The sequence below is a fragment of the Triticum aestivum genome, chromosome 5A, assembly GCF_018294505.1.
Source record: "Triticum aestivum cultivar Chinese Spring chromosome 5A, IWGSC CS RefSeq v2.1, whole genome shotgun sequence".
Lineage (NCBI taxonomy): Eukaryota > Viridiplantae > Streptophyta > Magnoliopsida > Poales > Poaceae > Triticum > Triticum aestivum.
Window position 1 is genome coordinate 321856540 of NC_057806.1, and position 15240 is coordinate 321871779.

General features: G+C 47.9%; 2 protein-coding genes across 2 annotated transcripts; one reads left to right on the top strand and one right to left on the bottom strand.

Moving 5' to 3' along the window:
- The first annotated feature begins 5167 nt into the window (after positions 1-5167).
- Positions 5168-7294, top strand: LOC123103147 (uncharacterized). Its single transcript, XM_044524641.1, has 2 exons — positions 5168-5430; positions 6149-7294. Exon 2 carries the CDS (start codon positions 6228-6230, stop codon positions 7002-7004), a length of 777 nt encoding a protein of 258 aa, XP_044380576.1. The 5' UTR covers positions 5168-5430; positions 6149-6227; the 3' UTR covers positions 7005-7294.
- A 660-nt stretch (positions 7295-7954) lies between these two features.
- On the bottom strand, positions 7955-9169 carry LOC123103148 (uncharacterized). The gene has a single exon (XM_044524642.1). It carries the CDS (start codon positions 9033-9035, stop codon positions 8352-8354), a length of 684 nt encoding a protein of 227 aa, XP_044380577.1. The 5' UTR covers positions 9036-9169; the 3' UTR covers positions 7955-8351.
- Between the last annotated feature and the right edge of the window lie 6071 nt (positions 9170-15240).

The following is a 15240-nucleotide window of genomic DNA, read 5'->3' on the forward strand; positions in this document are numbered from 1 at the left end:
TGCTAAATCAGCCAAGAATTAAAATTGGGAAAAGATAGGTTTTTATTTTTCAAGTAGTCTAATCACCCCCCTCTATACCTACTTGCAATCCTATAAGTGGATCATTCATGTTCACGTGCACCCTATTGAAATTGAGCAAGCAAATTTGCCAAATTGAGTTGAGCAGTTTAACATCCATACATGTATGCCTAACAGAGATGATCGTACATCATAAATAACCAAGTTTCATATGAAAATAGATATCATATAAAAATGAGGTCAAAAATATTCCGAGATGGCGAGGAAGGCCTCCTAGTGAAAAGAAACATGAGCTTGAGAGAGAGAGAAAGAGAGATCTTTCGATCATTACTCTTGATGGTGAAGAAGTTATTGATTGTCAACCCATATTAGACTATTTTAGGGGTGCGGGACCAGACACAAACGGATGTCGTACATATAGCTATAGCATTAAAAAGGAAATGAGACTAGCGGAAGTGTAAGACACATAATGGTAGTGAATAGAGCGGAAGTTTCTTATGATTTGCTTGTTCCTAAAATTATCCCGTCAAGTTAAGCAATACCTTTTAATGAAATCCGGGCTCTGGTGTATACGGAGGGCCTCACCATTTAAAAGGGAACAATAGAAACTAAGGAACCCACTTTTTTTCGAAAAAGACGACTCAGGTTTTCTTAATAATTATGTATCACCGAATTTCCGCTCTCAACGGATGGATCGAGCTGGCCTATCTTGAAGTGAGAGTAAAATGATCTCCCTTTCCCCAACACGAGTTCCCAATTTTTTTTGGTATTAGACTGGAGTTAGTAACCAATCCCAACAAGGAAGTATCGACAAAACTTATATAAACAAGATCTTTAATATCATTCATCATGAGACATATATCTGTCACTATAACTAAGAACCAAGATTTGTATGACAATAATTGGTATCAATGCAATAGATGTAAGTGGGTCAAAAGAAGAGGGAAAATGACTTTTATCTTTGTACGTGATTTGTACCTATGTATCAAACTTATAATAATAGTATCCACTACAAGCTACTACAACTAAAACTCCATTGACGGAATTAAAATACTACAAGTGAAATTAAAATATAGTAGAATCTAGCGGGTCATTTTCCTTTCCCCTCAACATCTTCTTTACTGCATCGCTCTCTCCACTCAATGAACCGCATGTACGCCCCTCTTCTTGCATCACTCCTCCTTAAAACAATGACGCTCTGCCATATTTGAATCTCTTCCATCTCTCCCTTCAAACCCCGGCGAAACATTGTTTGGACCAACCATACTCATAATCGACGCATGTGAAAAGCTTCATACCCATAAACGATAAAAAAATCATAGACTACTTCACCTTGCAACGCCAACATCGGCACTAAAATGAGGAACATTGAAACACACCATATATGTATAAGAGGGATGTAGAGAGAGAGAGGGAAATAGAGAGGGGTAGAGAGAGATGGATGATTGTCGGGATGAATATTGAAGGAGGGTGTGAGATTTTAATGGGTAGGAAATCTAGGAGGAAATGGCGAGATATATGAGTAGAAATCCGTTGACACCAAAATGAGAGGCCCTCCCGACTGCCAATGGCGGAAAGATCACTGCTCCCACATGTCCGACATAACACGTGCCCTTCCACCACGTTGATAGAAGAGACAAAACCCCTTACACCATTATCAACGGCAGAATCTACGCGTGATCTAGTAAGCCCGACAAATTTTGTCCCGACATGACATCGCGTAACCGTTCCTGTCCTTCCACCATCCTGCATGGTGGACCACACCTCCACCACTAGACCGGCGTGGCCTTCATCCATTTGCGTCAGATATATGCTGCTTCCGCCATCTATGTTGGTGGGGGACCCTGCTCTGCCATTTGGCATGGCAGAATTTGAGACCTAGCCAACCTTCCACCATAACATTTGTAGCAACCAGTTACAAAGGGGGTGGTTTCATCATTTTGGTTGGGAAGAGGGTCATTTATGTAAAAAAATCCAAAGCCGAAATACCTGAGTCCAAGGTTTTATTGTGCAAAACTCTAAATCTGAAGATGATTTTGCGTCGCAAAGCTCAAAACCTCTCACCCGCCGGTGCGGGACTAGGTGGGCCCACACGACAGCAGCTCGCAAGATCTTTGGCGCTAAGAAAAATGAAAATATGGACGCAATTAAAATCACATCTAATAATCCATCTGTTCCATCTCTCCCTTCAAACCCTAAAGGAATATTGTTTGGGCCAATACCCATAACTAACGCATATGAAAAGCTTCATACCCATACATGACCAAAAATCCGTAGACTACTTCACCTTGTAGCATCAGCACCGGCACCAACATGCAAAAATGAGGAACATTGGAACACGTTGTATATGTGAGAGGTGGAGGGAGAGAGGGAGAGAAAGAGAGGTGATTGTTTGGACGAATATTGAAGGAGGGTGAGTGAGATTTTAATAGGTACTCCCTTCGTTCCAAAATAGATGACCCAACTTTGTACTAAGTTAGTATAAAGTTGGGTCATCTATTTTGGAACGAAGGGAGTAGGAACTGTAGGAGCAAATGGCGAGATATATAAGTAGAAATCCATTCACAACAAATTGAGAGGCCCACCCACCACTGCAAATGGCGGAAAGCTCACTTCTACCGCATGTTCAACATAACACGTGCCCTTCAACCACCTTAACAGAAGAGACAAAACCCCTTACGCAATTATCAATGACAGAATCTACGCGTGATCTAGTAAGCCCGATAAAGTCTGTGTGGACGTGTCGTCGCATAACCATTCCACACCTTCTACCATCCTGCATGGTGGATCGCACCTCCGCCACTAGACCGATGTGGCCTTCATCCATCTGCGTTGGCTCTATGCTGCTTCCGCCATCTATGTTGGTGGGGGGCCTGCTCCGCCATTTAATGTGGTGGAATTTGATGTCTAGCCAACCTTCCATAACATTTGTAGCAACCAATTACAAAGGGGGTGGTTTCATCATTTTGGTTGGGTGGAGGGTCATATGTGTAAAAATTGAAAGTTGAAACACCCGAGTCCAAGGTTTTATTTTGCAAAACTCTAAATCTGAAGGTGCTTTTGCGTCACAATACTTGTAACCTCTCACCCGCCGGTGCGGGGCTAGGTGGGCCCACACGGCATCGGCTCCCAAGTTCTTTTGTATGAAAACGAAAATATGTGCGCTAGTAAATTAAAATCGTATCTAATCCGTAGACTACTTCACCTTGCGGCGCCAACATCGGTAGCAACAGGCAAATGGGGAACATCGGAACATGCTATATATGTATGAGAGAGAGAGACGGTTGCTTGGATGAATAGTGAAGGAGGGTGAGTGAAGATTTTAACGGGTAGGAACTGTAGGAGGAAATGTCGAGATCTATGAGTAGAAAACCACTCAAAACAAAATAAGAGGCCCTCCCACCACTGTCAATGGCGGAAAGCTCACTGCTCCCGCATATCCGACACAACACGTGCCCTTCCACCGCCTTGACAGAAGAGACAAAACCCCTTACGCCACTATCAGCGTCAGAATCTACACGTGATCTAGTAAGCCCGACAAAGTCGGTCCCGACGTGCCATTGCGTAACCGTTCCCACCTTCTACCATCCTGCATGGTGGACCGCACCTCCGCCACTAGACCGATGTGGCCTTCATCCATCTGTGTTGGCTCTATGCTGCTTCCGCCATCTATGTTGGTGGGGGACCCAGCTCCGCCATTGGGTGTGGTGGAATTTGATGTCTAGCCAACCTTCCACCATACATTTGTAGCAACCAATTACAAAGGGGGCGGTTCATCATTTTGGTTGGGCAGAGGGTCATATGTGTAAAAATTGAAAGCGGAAACACCCGAGTCCGAGGTTTTATTTTGCAAAACTCTAAATTTGAAGGTGCTTTTGCGTCACAATACTTGTAACCTCTCACCCGCCGGTGCGGGGCTAGGTGGGCCCACACGACAACGGCTCCCAAGATCTTTTGTATGAAAAACAAAAATATGGGCGCAAGTAAATTAACATCGTATCTAATCCATAGACTACTTCACCTTGCAGCACCAGCGCCGGCTCAACAGGCAAATGAGGAACATTAGAACATGTTGTATATGTATAAGAGGGATGGAGAGAGAGAGAGGGAGGGGGAGAGAGAGAGATGATTGCTTGTGTCAATAGTGAAGGAGGGTGAGTGAGATTTTAACGGGCAGGAACTCTAGGAGGAAATGGCGAGATCTATGAGTAGAAAACCACTCACACCAAAATAAGAGGCCCTCCCACCACTGCCAATGGCGGAAAGCTCATTGCTCCCGCATATCAGACACAACACGTGCCCTTTCACCACCTTGACAAAAGAGACAAAATCCCTTACGCCATTATCTACGCGTGATCTAGCAAGCCCGACAAAGTCTGTCCTGACGTGCTGTCGCGTAACCGTTCCCCACCTTCCACCATCCTGCATGATGGATTGAACCTCCGCCACTAGACTGATGCGGCGTTCATCCATCTGCGTTGGCTATATGCGCTATCCGCCATCTATGTTGGTGGGGGACCCTACTCCGCCATTTGGTGTGGCGGAGTTTTACGTCTAGCCAACCTTCCACCATAACATCTGTAGCAACCGGTTACAAAGAGGGTGGTTTCATCATTTTAGTTTGGCAGAGGGTTATATCTGTAAAAGTTCCAAAGCCGAAACACTCGAGTCCAAAGTTTAATTTTGCAAAACTCTAAACCCGAAGGCGCTATTTTTGCATCACAAAACTCATAGGGCCAGTTCTTTTCGGCGATTCTCCCAGAATCGACCCCTCCCCAGCTTCTCTCAGAATCGCCACTCCATATGTTTTTTACAATCCTAACTAATTAGACCTTAATTAGATATGATTGTAAAAAAATATGGAGTGACCCATAATGTCACCCGCAGGGCCGGACCAGGCGGGGCCACACGGCAGCAGCTCGCCAAAATCTTTGGCGCTAAGAAAAACGAAAATACGGGCGAAATTAAAATCGCACCTGTAATCCAGCTGTTCCTTGAACCCTTGACAGAGGATATGCACGAACGCTGCTGCCCGCAAAAATAAAAATAAAAATGCACGAACGCTCCGTTTGGCAAGATTAAAAAGCCAAAAAGGAAACATGCTTTTGGCGCGCATCGAAAATCTTGGCATAAAAATATTGGCGCGGGAATTCTCTGGCGCGTGTATAAATAACGGAATTCTAGGGTTCCCTCCCCAGTTCCCCATTGCTCCTCTCCATCTCCTCTGTCTCCCTCGATCCGCGCCGCAGCTGCCCCCACCGCCCTCCGCCTCCACCGAAGCAGCGCCGCCAACCGACGCCCTCCCTCTCTTCTCCGTCCGTCCATCCCTCGTCGAGCCAAGCTGGGAGTGCTGGGGGGATCTCGGGGATGTTAATCGGCGACCAATCTTCGGCTGAATCAAGATAGAAACAGGTATCGTGCCCTTTCCCGTCGCAGATCTGGTTCCGGTGCTCCTCATTTTGCCTGTTCCGCGGTCCAATCTATCGTGTATGCAATTGTTCTCTCCGATTGATAAGTTGCTATTAGGCGTTCGCGAGGTAACTGCTAGGCGTTGATTTGTCGTAGCATCTGCACGACCGTGCAATTCTTCATGTATTGCGAAATTAGGGATGCGTGTTTCTGAAATACTTTTGGTTTGTCGAATTACTAATCTGGGTTACGGTGGTTATTAGCATGCCGCCAATTGCTGTGCGGCTCCCGTCTACGCGTAATCCATATATCTTCATCGATTCTGTAATGTATATGAAGCATAGTTGCAGATCAGCTTAATTTTTTCTTAGATTTTTTTTGCAGGATGATGTAATTTTGTCTTCTTAGATGATGTAATGTTTTTTTAATCTAAAGCACATATGGCCTGGAGCACGTCTTTGCATTAATAAGATGACGTAATGTTGTAATCTGACTTCTGAAAGCGTCCTGTTCCAATTGTATGTTCTGCTGCTGCCGCTGTCACTTCTTTTGTGACTAGGCCCCTGTTTATTCTGAAATTGTCCAACCTTTAAATATTTTACCGAGTGGCAGGATCCTTTTGCACTCCTTTTTGTTGTGTAGTTCTGTAAAATGTCTTTTGTTATTTATTGAGTACTTTATGTTAGTATCTACCGTTATACTGACCTTTTCTCTGTTGCAGGTTTTGATACTGAAGTCTGGGGGAGTAGTATACTCTGTTTGAGTATACCATTTAGTTTTGGAATAAACCACTTCTCCACATGGCGGGGGCTGAATCCGCACTACCCGCAGTTGATCATGTGGTGTTGGATAACAGCGATACTGAAGTCTCAGAGGTCGTGGAATGCGATTCCACAGTTGTAGAAGTGCTGGACAAGAGTGCCGGTGAAGAAGTTCGTCTGCAATTTCCCTTGGGAAATAAGGAAGATGTAGAATCCCTTGGCACAGTTTGTGATCTTGAGAATAATGAGGGTAATGTTGCTGAGGCAACCACTCTGAATGTGGTTGCACTAGAAATGTCCATCTCTAGCAAGGTTTCAGATGAAAGTATTTCACTGGGTTGTCAAACACCAAGGGGAAACATCTTTGACCCCTTTGCTCCAGGACCAGAGGAGGCGCTCTGCGGTGCGCCGAAGAAGAACGTGGTTAGGGGAGTAGAGACCCTCTCCCGCAGAAAGCTCATCTTTGAATCTGATGACTTCCCAGTCAAGAGGTTAAGCTTTGAGTTTGATGATTCAGAGGAGGAAGATCTGTATCTCCAGGGGATCTGCAAGATGTTTCTTGATCTGATCATCTCAAACCAAGCGCTGGAGGCAACCGGAGACGGCGAGGCTGTTCTGATAGATGCTGCCATCCCACCTGAAAGCTACAAGACCCCTGAATCAAAGCCTCTGCTCACCGGCATCGCGGACACCTGCCCGGACGCTCCTCTGCGGCCATCTCTGAAGATGATCAAGCTCAGCCCGGGCATCTGCCGGAAGCTCGACTTCGGTTCGGTCAGCCCCAAGACTCTTTTCGCTGAAGACAATAAGAGCTGAGCCTGTCCCCATCCTTGGGGAACATGGTCTTGGTGCGGCATCCTACAGAGGCATGTCAGCGTGGTGACTTTGCTAACTCTGAAGCTGTACAGAGCTAGCGGTGATGGTTGAGTAGGAAGCAGCCTTGATTAAGTTATACATGTAAAATCTATGTTTAGTTTTCCTTTGGTTTTAGCTAAGCCCAGTCTTACTGCCCTGATTGATCATTGATGTAGTAGTACCGGCTCATGTGCCTTGTGGGCTTTCGGCCTAGCGTTTTGTAAATCTTGAAAAATAGCTTGTTGTCTCTCTGTGCTTGCCTTGAACTGAAGGAACTGTTGCAGATTCATCCTTGCTTAGCTTTTTATCTTTGCACCTTGACACCGAAATGATGCAGTGGCGAAATCGAACATGGCTTGGCTTGGTTTGATGCGACTGGTGTAGGGTGAGTTGCTGGCGTACTGGTGTTAATTGTGCTGAGCTGTAATTCATCTGCCTTATTAATTGTGCTGTCCTGTCACGATTAGTGATGGCTGCTCTTCCTGTTAATTTTAGCCGTCAGATAGAGCTTCAGATGGATTGGCTGACGGCCTCGATTTGTCCTTGCCTTTGATACCCTTTTTCGTTCCCTTCGCGAGGAAAAGGGGAGCTTTCATTGATCAGAGGAAAAAGGACTACACACAGGGTTTATTTTTCACTGCTTGTATGTTTGACCTGTATTTGCCGACATATTTGGTGGCATCACGAATCCACGATGTTGTAACCTGAAAATTACTTTCAGCACAGGTGACAGGTGGCTTGGCTTTAAGGATTATATATAGAGAGTAATCAGAGGATCAAGTGCTCGGGGAAGGCCTCGAAGCGACCCCGTAACAGCAAGCTATATAAGCATAATATAGGATGAGGTCGTGCTTAGGATTCGTGCGCTCAAAGCAAGAATCTAGACACATGATGTGATGATGATGATGTGATGAACAATAAGAGCAAGACATATCCGTGTATACTAATCAATCCACCCTGTCTGTCTCTGTACAAGAAAATTCCATCAAAATCGCAAGACCAAACCCAGCACTGGAAACAGCTAAAAAGACAAATTAATTCTACCCAAGGCCGAGACTAACTACAGCAGTAGGAGTACTATACTGATGAAATGATGATGAAGCGTCATCGGAAATTCCAGAAACACCTCACCCTTTTCTCTTCTCTCCGTGATGACAACGATGTCGCCGGCCCCACCCACACGTGCCGTGCGTATCAAACGAACACGGCACAAAAAAGGTCTCCTCCTCGCCTCCATCTCCGGCGACGCCCGCGGCGGAGACGGACAACTATCGTCGAGCGGACGGACGGACGAAACGAAGGGGAGGATCAGAGCTTGGTGTGGTCGCGACACTCCTGGCTGCGGACGCCCAGCTCCGCGACGCCGAAGACGAAGCTGCAGTCGGAGTAGGCGACGGCGTGGCGCTTGAACACGCCGAACACCGCCACCCGCCCGGGGATCCTGGTGCTGGCCTCCAGCGGCAGCGATCCGGCCTCCACGTCCGCGACCAGCTGCGCCAGGTCCCCGGCGAACCGCTCCGCCTGCAGCGTCAGCGCCAGCTTCACGTCCGCGTCCCCCTTACTGGGGACGCGGCCGGGGTCGATCTCGGCGTCGCCGACGTGGGCGCCGCGGTAGGTGAGGTCCGTGTGGCCGCCCGTGGGGAAGGAGAAGGAGGCCGGGTTGGGGTTGTGCACGGACACCGTGATGAGGAGGGTGACGTTGAGCTGGATGCTGAGCGCCGGGAAGGTGAGGCGCGGGGCCACGCCGATGAGGCGCGTGGAGACGAGCCGCGTCGTCGGGTCCCGCACGCGGAGCACGGTGAGGAAGAGGATCAGGAGCACGACGGCGATGAGGACGAGGGTGACGGCCAGGCACGCGCAGCAGAGGCAGCCGCGGCGCCGGCGCAGGCGCTGCTTCTGGTGGCGCGGGTCGTCGACGGGCGGCTTGGAGGTGGCCGTGTGCGTGGGGAGGCCGCCGCCGGTGACGCTGCCGTAGCCGTTGGTGGACGCCATTGGTTGGGGCGGGCTCGGGATGCTGAGAGAGATCGAGGGGGTTGCAAACTTGGAGTGGCGGCGAGCGTGCGTGCGTGCGGAGGTGGGGGTGGTTTGATTCGATTTTCCGGTGGGGATGGAAGGATATCAATGCCCGGATGACGACTTTTATACTGCTTCTAAACACGGCTACTAGTGCAAATGCGAATCGATTTTTCTGAGTTGTTTCCATGTACGCAAAATATCGTTTCTGTGTGAAAACTACAAATATTTTGCTTTTAAGGATGTAGTTATAATTTTCCTTTTACAGCACGCGTGAAACGGGGAGGCGGATCGAGCACACCGATAGCACACAGCCTAGTGATTCTACACGATCCCAACGAAAGAAAAGAAAAAAACATGTACTACACGATCACATCGGAGTGGTTGTTGATGGTCTTCACAGGAGTCTCACATAGTGTACTCCAACGGTTGGGTGTATGGCTGGGCGTTGGGAATTGAATACTGACGGGAACATCACAGGGTTGGCTCGCCATGGGCGGCGCCGCACCAACCAACCAGACCGGCGACAAGGAGCGCGAAGCGAACTGACACGACCCCCACTACGCAGGGCTGGGCAGGGACGAAATAAATGGCCGCGCTTTGGGCGGGCAACGCGTCGTGGTCGCCGTCGTCGCCCGACGGGGCGCGCCAATTAGTCCTCCAGTTCCGTTGCCCGTACACGTCCAGCACTTTTTTTTTTTTTTGACGAAAAACAGCATTGTGCTGATTTCATTCATTAAGATAGGATGAGACACCCCAAGAAATACATGTCAAGGTTCAGGACGGCTGAAGGCCAGAAAGGGGAAGGAAAAGCTATACAAATGTACACTAGAAAAAGAAAGAAAGAAAGAAAGAAATTATCTCGCGCCTGTCCATTGTGCTCCTTTGAATCCAGCGATTCTCCAAGAATTCAGCTCATTGATAATGTTCTCAGCGACCTTCAGGAAGTGGTTTGCCTTGTTGTTGAATATGCGGCTGTTTCTTTCTTTCCAAACCTGCCAGGACACCGTCATTATAAGTGATGATAGGTCCTTTTTCCTGCCTGTACGATCCAGAGCCTTTAACCATCAGTCCAATATAGAGCCAGTATGAGCAATAGGTAAGAGGTTGAATGGAAAATTATATATCGCCAGGCAATAGCCCCAAATACCAGCCGTGAAGGGGCAGCTAGATACAAGGTGCAGACCATCCTCCCACCCTAAGTGGCATAATTGACAGATCGGGTTGTGAGGCCAACCTCGCTTCGCAAGGTTGTCCGCAGTCAAACATTTGCCCTGTACAAAGAGCCAACTGAAGAATCTTATTCTTGGTGGAACCTTGATATGCCAAATGATCTCAGGAAGAGGAGAATCAATCCTGCCCCAGAATTGACATAGGTAAGCTGACACACGTCCAGCACTTACTCAGCTGATGATCGCTCCCGTGTTTCCACGCTCCAACCGGTACCAGCGATCCTCCCGTTCTGTTGGTATCGCGGTGTCATCATGTTTCCACGCCCAACCGTACCAGGATGGGGGTCATGGAGGCGGACATCACGGCCAGCTCCAAGTCCACCGTTGACGTCCACAGACGGATCTCCTCTTGGGCATCTCAGGATTCTGTCTTTTGGAACATGCACTAGTTATTAGGCCAATTCCAACACGCGGGAGCAAATCAGATGTCCGTTTTGTCCGGATTATGTTTGCACCGGTAGAACGGATATGCGTGCCCGGATGCGGTCGTCCGGCCGTTGGTGCGTCCAACCGGCTGCCGCATCTCAAATTTTTGTCCGCGTAAATTTTGGCCTATATAGACATTGTGAATATAAAAAAACGATCCACAAAGTCTTAAGGTCACACATTCAAACTAAACTTGAAATTATATTTTAAAAAACACAAAACTAGATTTACGGCGTCGCCGCCGTGGCCGTCTTCCATCATCCGTGGTGAGGTCGATGCAGGGCGGTGGCTGCCATAGGTGGGCAGGCGGCCCCTGCGGCGGCTGCCAGGCGGGACACGCCCGCACCACTTCTGGCCGTGGCAGTCAGCGCCCACCCACTCGGGCGGCATGGACACATACTCCGGAATGCAGGGCACCGTCTCCATCCAGTCCAGGACTGCCCCACCAAGGCCGCGACGGGTGGCTTCTCGAACACCTCCTCCATGGCCTCCTCCTTGAGCTGCAGGTCCAGGATGGTAACGTCGTCGGTGGCCGACAAAGCCACCATCTCGTCGAGGCCCTCCCATTCGGCGCGGTCGTGCTCCCGAATAGAGTCCTCAAACACTCTCCTCACCAGCTCCCCCTTCTTATCCTTGGTGGACATGGTGGGAGGTGGTGGTTGCGGGGACGGCGAGGGAGAGGGCGTCGGTGTTAGCCCGCACACCCACGCATGACCGCGCGACTGGGGCGGGCTAGGAGCGCGTACGCGGCTGGCAAAGCACGCCCGTGGTGGGTTCGAAGCACGACCGACAAAATAGGATTGCCGCAAAGGTCGTTCTCGTCCCGGAATCATGTGTTCGAGAGCGGGGAATCGACGGCATACCTGGCGCTATTGACGAGGTCCAGCGACAGGCGGGCACGGCCGCTCACCGAGGTCAACGGCACGGGCACCCGGTCTGCCGTCAGGTGCCAGTTGTTGGGGAGATGGACGTCGCTGAGGGAGTCCTGGACTAGGGGGTCCTCGGGTGGCCGACCTATTGTTGGGGAACGTAGCATGCAATTTTTTAAAAAAATTCTATGCTCACGCAAGATCTATTTAGGAGATGCATAGCAACGAGAAGGGGAGAGTGTGTCCACGTATCCTCGTAGACCGAAAGCGAAAGCTGAAGGAAATATGCCCTAGAGGCAATAATAAAGTTGTTATTTATATTTCCTTATATCATGATAAATGTTTATTATTCATGCTAGAATTGTATTAACCGAAAACTTAGTACATGTGTGAATACATAGACAAACTAAGTGTCACTAGTATGCCTCTACTTGATTAGCTCGTTAATCAAAGATGATTAAGTTTCCTAACCATTGACATGAGTTGTCATTTGATTAACGGGATCACATCATTAGAGAATGATGTGATTGACTTGATCCATCCGTTAGCTTAGCACGATAATCGTTTAGTTTGTTGCTATTGCTTTGTTCATAACTTATACATGTTCCTATGATTATGAGATTATGCAACTCCCGAATACCGGAGGAACACTTAGTGTGCTATCAAACGTCACAACGTAACTGGGTGACTATAAAGATGCTCTACAGGTGTCTCCGATGGTGTTTGTTGAGTCGGCATAGATCGAGATTAGGATTTGTCACTCCGTGTATCGGAGAGGTATCTCTGGGCCCTCTCAGTAATGCACATCACTATAAGCCTTGCAAGTGATATGACTCCAATGTATCTATAATTTTTGATTGTTCCATGCTATTATATTATCTGTTTTGGATGTTAATGGGCTTTATTTTACACTTTTATATTATTTTTGGGACTAACCTATTAACCCAAGGCCCAGTGCAAATTGCTGTTTTTTTGCCTATTTCAGTGTTTCGCAGAAAAGGAATATCAAACGGAATCCAAACGGAATGAAACCTTCGGGAACATGATTTTTGGAACAAACGTGATCCAGAGGACCTGGAGTTGACGTCAAGAAACAGACGAGGAGTCCATGAGGCAGGGGGGGTGCGCCTACCCTCCTGGGTGCGCCCTCCCCCCTCGTGGCTCAACCGACCTACTTCTTCCTCCTATATACACTCATATACCCTGAAAACATCCAGGAGCACCACAAAACCCTATTTCCACCGCCGCAACCTTCTGTACTCAAGAGATCCCATCTTGGGGCCTTTTTCAGAGCTCCGCCGGAGGGGGCAACGATCACGGAGGGCCTCTACATCAACTCCATGGCCCCTACGATGATGTGTGAGTAGTTTACTTCAGACCTTCGGGTCCATAGTTATTAGCTAGATGGCTTCTTCTCTCTCTCTTTGAATCTCAATACAAAGTTCTCCTCGATCTTCTTGGAGATCTATTCGATGTAACTCTTTTTGCGGTGTGTTTGTCGAGATCCGATGAATTGTGGGTTTATGATCAAGTCTATCTATGAACAATATTTGATTCTTCTCTGAAATCTTTTATGCATGATTGGTTATCTTTGCAAGTCTCTTCGAATTATCAGTTCGGTTTGGCCTACTAGATTGATCTTTCTTGCAATGGGAGAAGTGCTTATCTTTGGGTTCAATCTTGCGGTGCTCGATCCCAGTGACAGAAAGGGAAACGACACATATTGTATTGTTGCCATCGAGTGTAAAAAGATGGGGTTTATATCATATTGCTTGAGTTTATCCCTCTACATCATGTCATCTTACCTAATGCGTTACTCTGTTCTTATGAACTTAATACTCTAGATGCATGCTGGATAGCGGTCGATGTGTGGAGCAATAGTAGTAGATGCAGGCAGGAGTCGGTCTACTTGTCACGGATGTGATGACTATATACATGATCATGCCTAGATATTCTCATAATTATTCACTTTTCTATCAATTGCTTGACAGTAATTTGTTCACCCACCGTAATACGTATGCTATCTTGAGAGAAGCCACTAGTGAAACCTATGGCCCCCGGGTCTATTTTCCATCATATAAGTTTCCAATCTATTTTATTTTGCAATCTTTACTTTCAATCTATATCATAAAAATACCAAAAATATTTACCTTATCATTATTATCTCTATCAGATCTCACTCTCGTAAGTTGACCGTGAAGGGCTTGACAACCCCTTTATCGCATTGGTTGTGAGGTTCTTATTTGTTTGTGTAGGTATGAGGGACTTGCGTGTGGCCTCCTACTGGATTGATACCTTGGTTCTCAAAAACTGAGGGAAATACTTACGCTACTTTGCTGCATCACCCTTTCCTCTTCAAGAGAAAACCAACGCAGTGCTCAGGAGATAACAGCAAGCAATGTGACTAATGAGTTAGTTACGGGATGTTGCATTACGTAACGAGTAAAGAGACTTTCCGGTAACGAGATTGAACTAGGTATTGAGATACCAACGATCGAATCTCGGGCAAGCAACATACCGATGACAAAGGGAACAACGTATGTTGTTATGCGGTTTGACTGATAAAGATCTTCGTAGAATATTTAGGAACCAATATGAGCATCTAGGTTCCGCTAGTGGTTATTGACTGGAAGTGAGTCTCGGTCATGTCTGCATAGTTCTCGAACCTGTAGGGTCTGCACGCTTAACGTTCGGTGACAATCGGTATTATGAGTTTATGTGTTTTGATGCACCGAAGGTAGTTCGGAGTCCCAGAGATGATCACGGACATGACGAGGAGTCTCGAAATGATCGAGACATAAAGATCAATACATTGGAAGGCTATGTTTGGACATCGGAAGGGTTCCAGATGAGTTCGGGCATTTACCGGGGTACCGGGGGGTTACCGGAACCCCCGAGGGAGTCAATGGGCCTTATTGGGCCTTCGTGGGATAGAGGAGGAGGTGGCCAGGGTGGAGGGCGCGCCCCCCAAGCCCAATCCAAATTGGGTGGGGGCCCGGCCCCCTCTTTCCTTTCCTCTCTCTCCCCCTTCTTTTCTCTCCTACTCCAACTAGGAAGGGAGAATCCTACTCCCACCGGGAGTAGGACTCCCCCTTGGGCGCGCCATGAGAGGGTCGACCCTCCCCCTCCTCCAATCCTTTATATATGGGGGAGGGGGTACCCCATAGACACACAAGTTGATTGTTTAGCCGTGTGCGGTGCCCCTCCACAGATTTCCACCTCGGTCATATCGTTGTAGAGCTTAGGCGAAGCCCTGCGTCGGTATCTTCATCATCACCGTCATCACGCCGTCATGCTGACGAAACTCTCCCTCGACCTCAGCTGGATCTAGAGTTCATGGGACGGCACTGAGCTGAACGTGTGCAGATCGCGGAGGTGCCGTACCTTCGGTGCTAGGATCGATCGGATCGTGAAGATGTACGACTACATAAACCGCGTTGTCATAACGCTTCCGCTTACGGTCTACGAGGGTACGTGGACAATACTCTGCCCTATCGTTGCTATGCATCACCTGGATGGATCTTGCGTGTGCGTAGGATTTTTTTTGAAATTACTGCGTTCCCCAACAATGGCATCCGAGCCAGGTCTATGCGTAGATGTTATATGCACGAGTAGAATGCAAATGAGTTGTGGGCGTGAGCATATACATATTGCTTG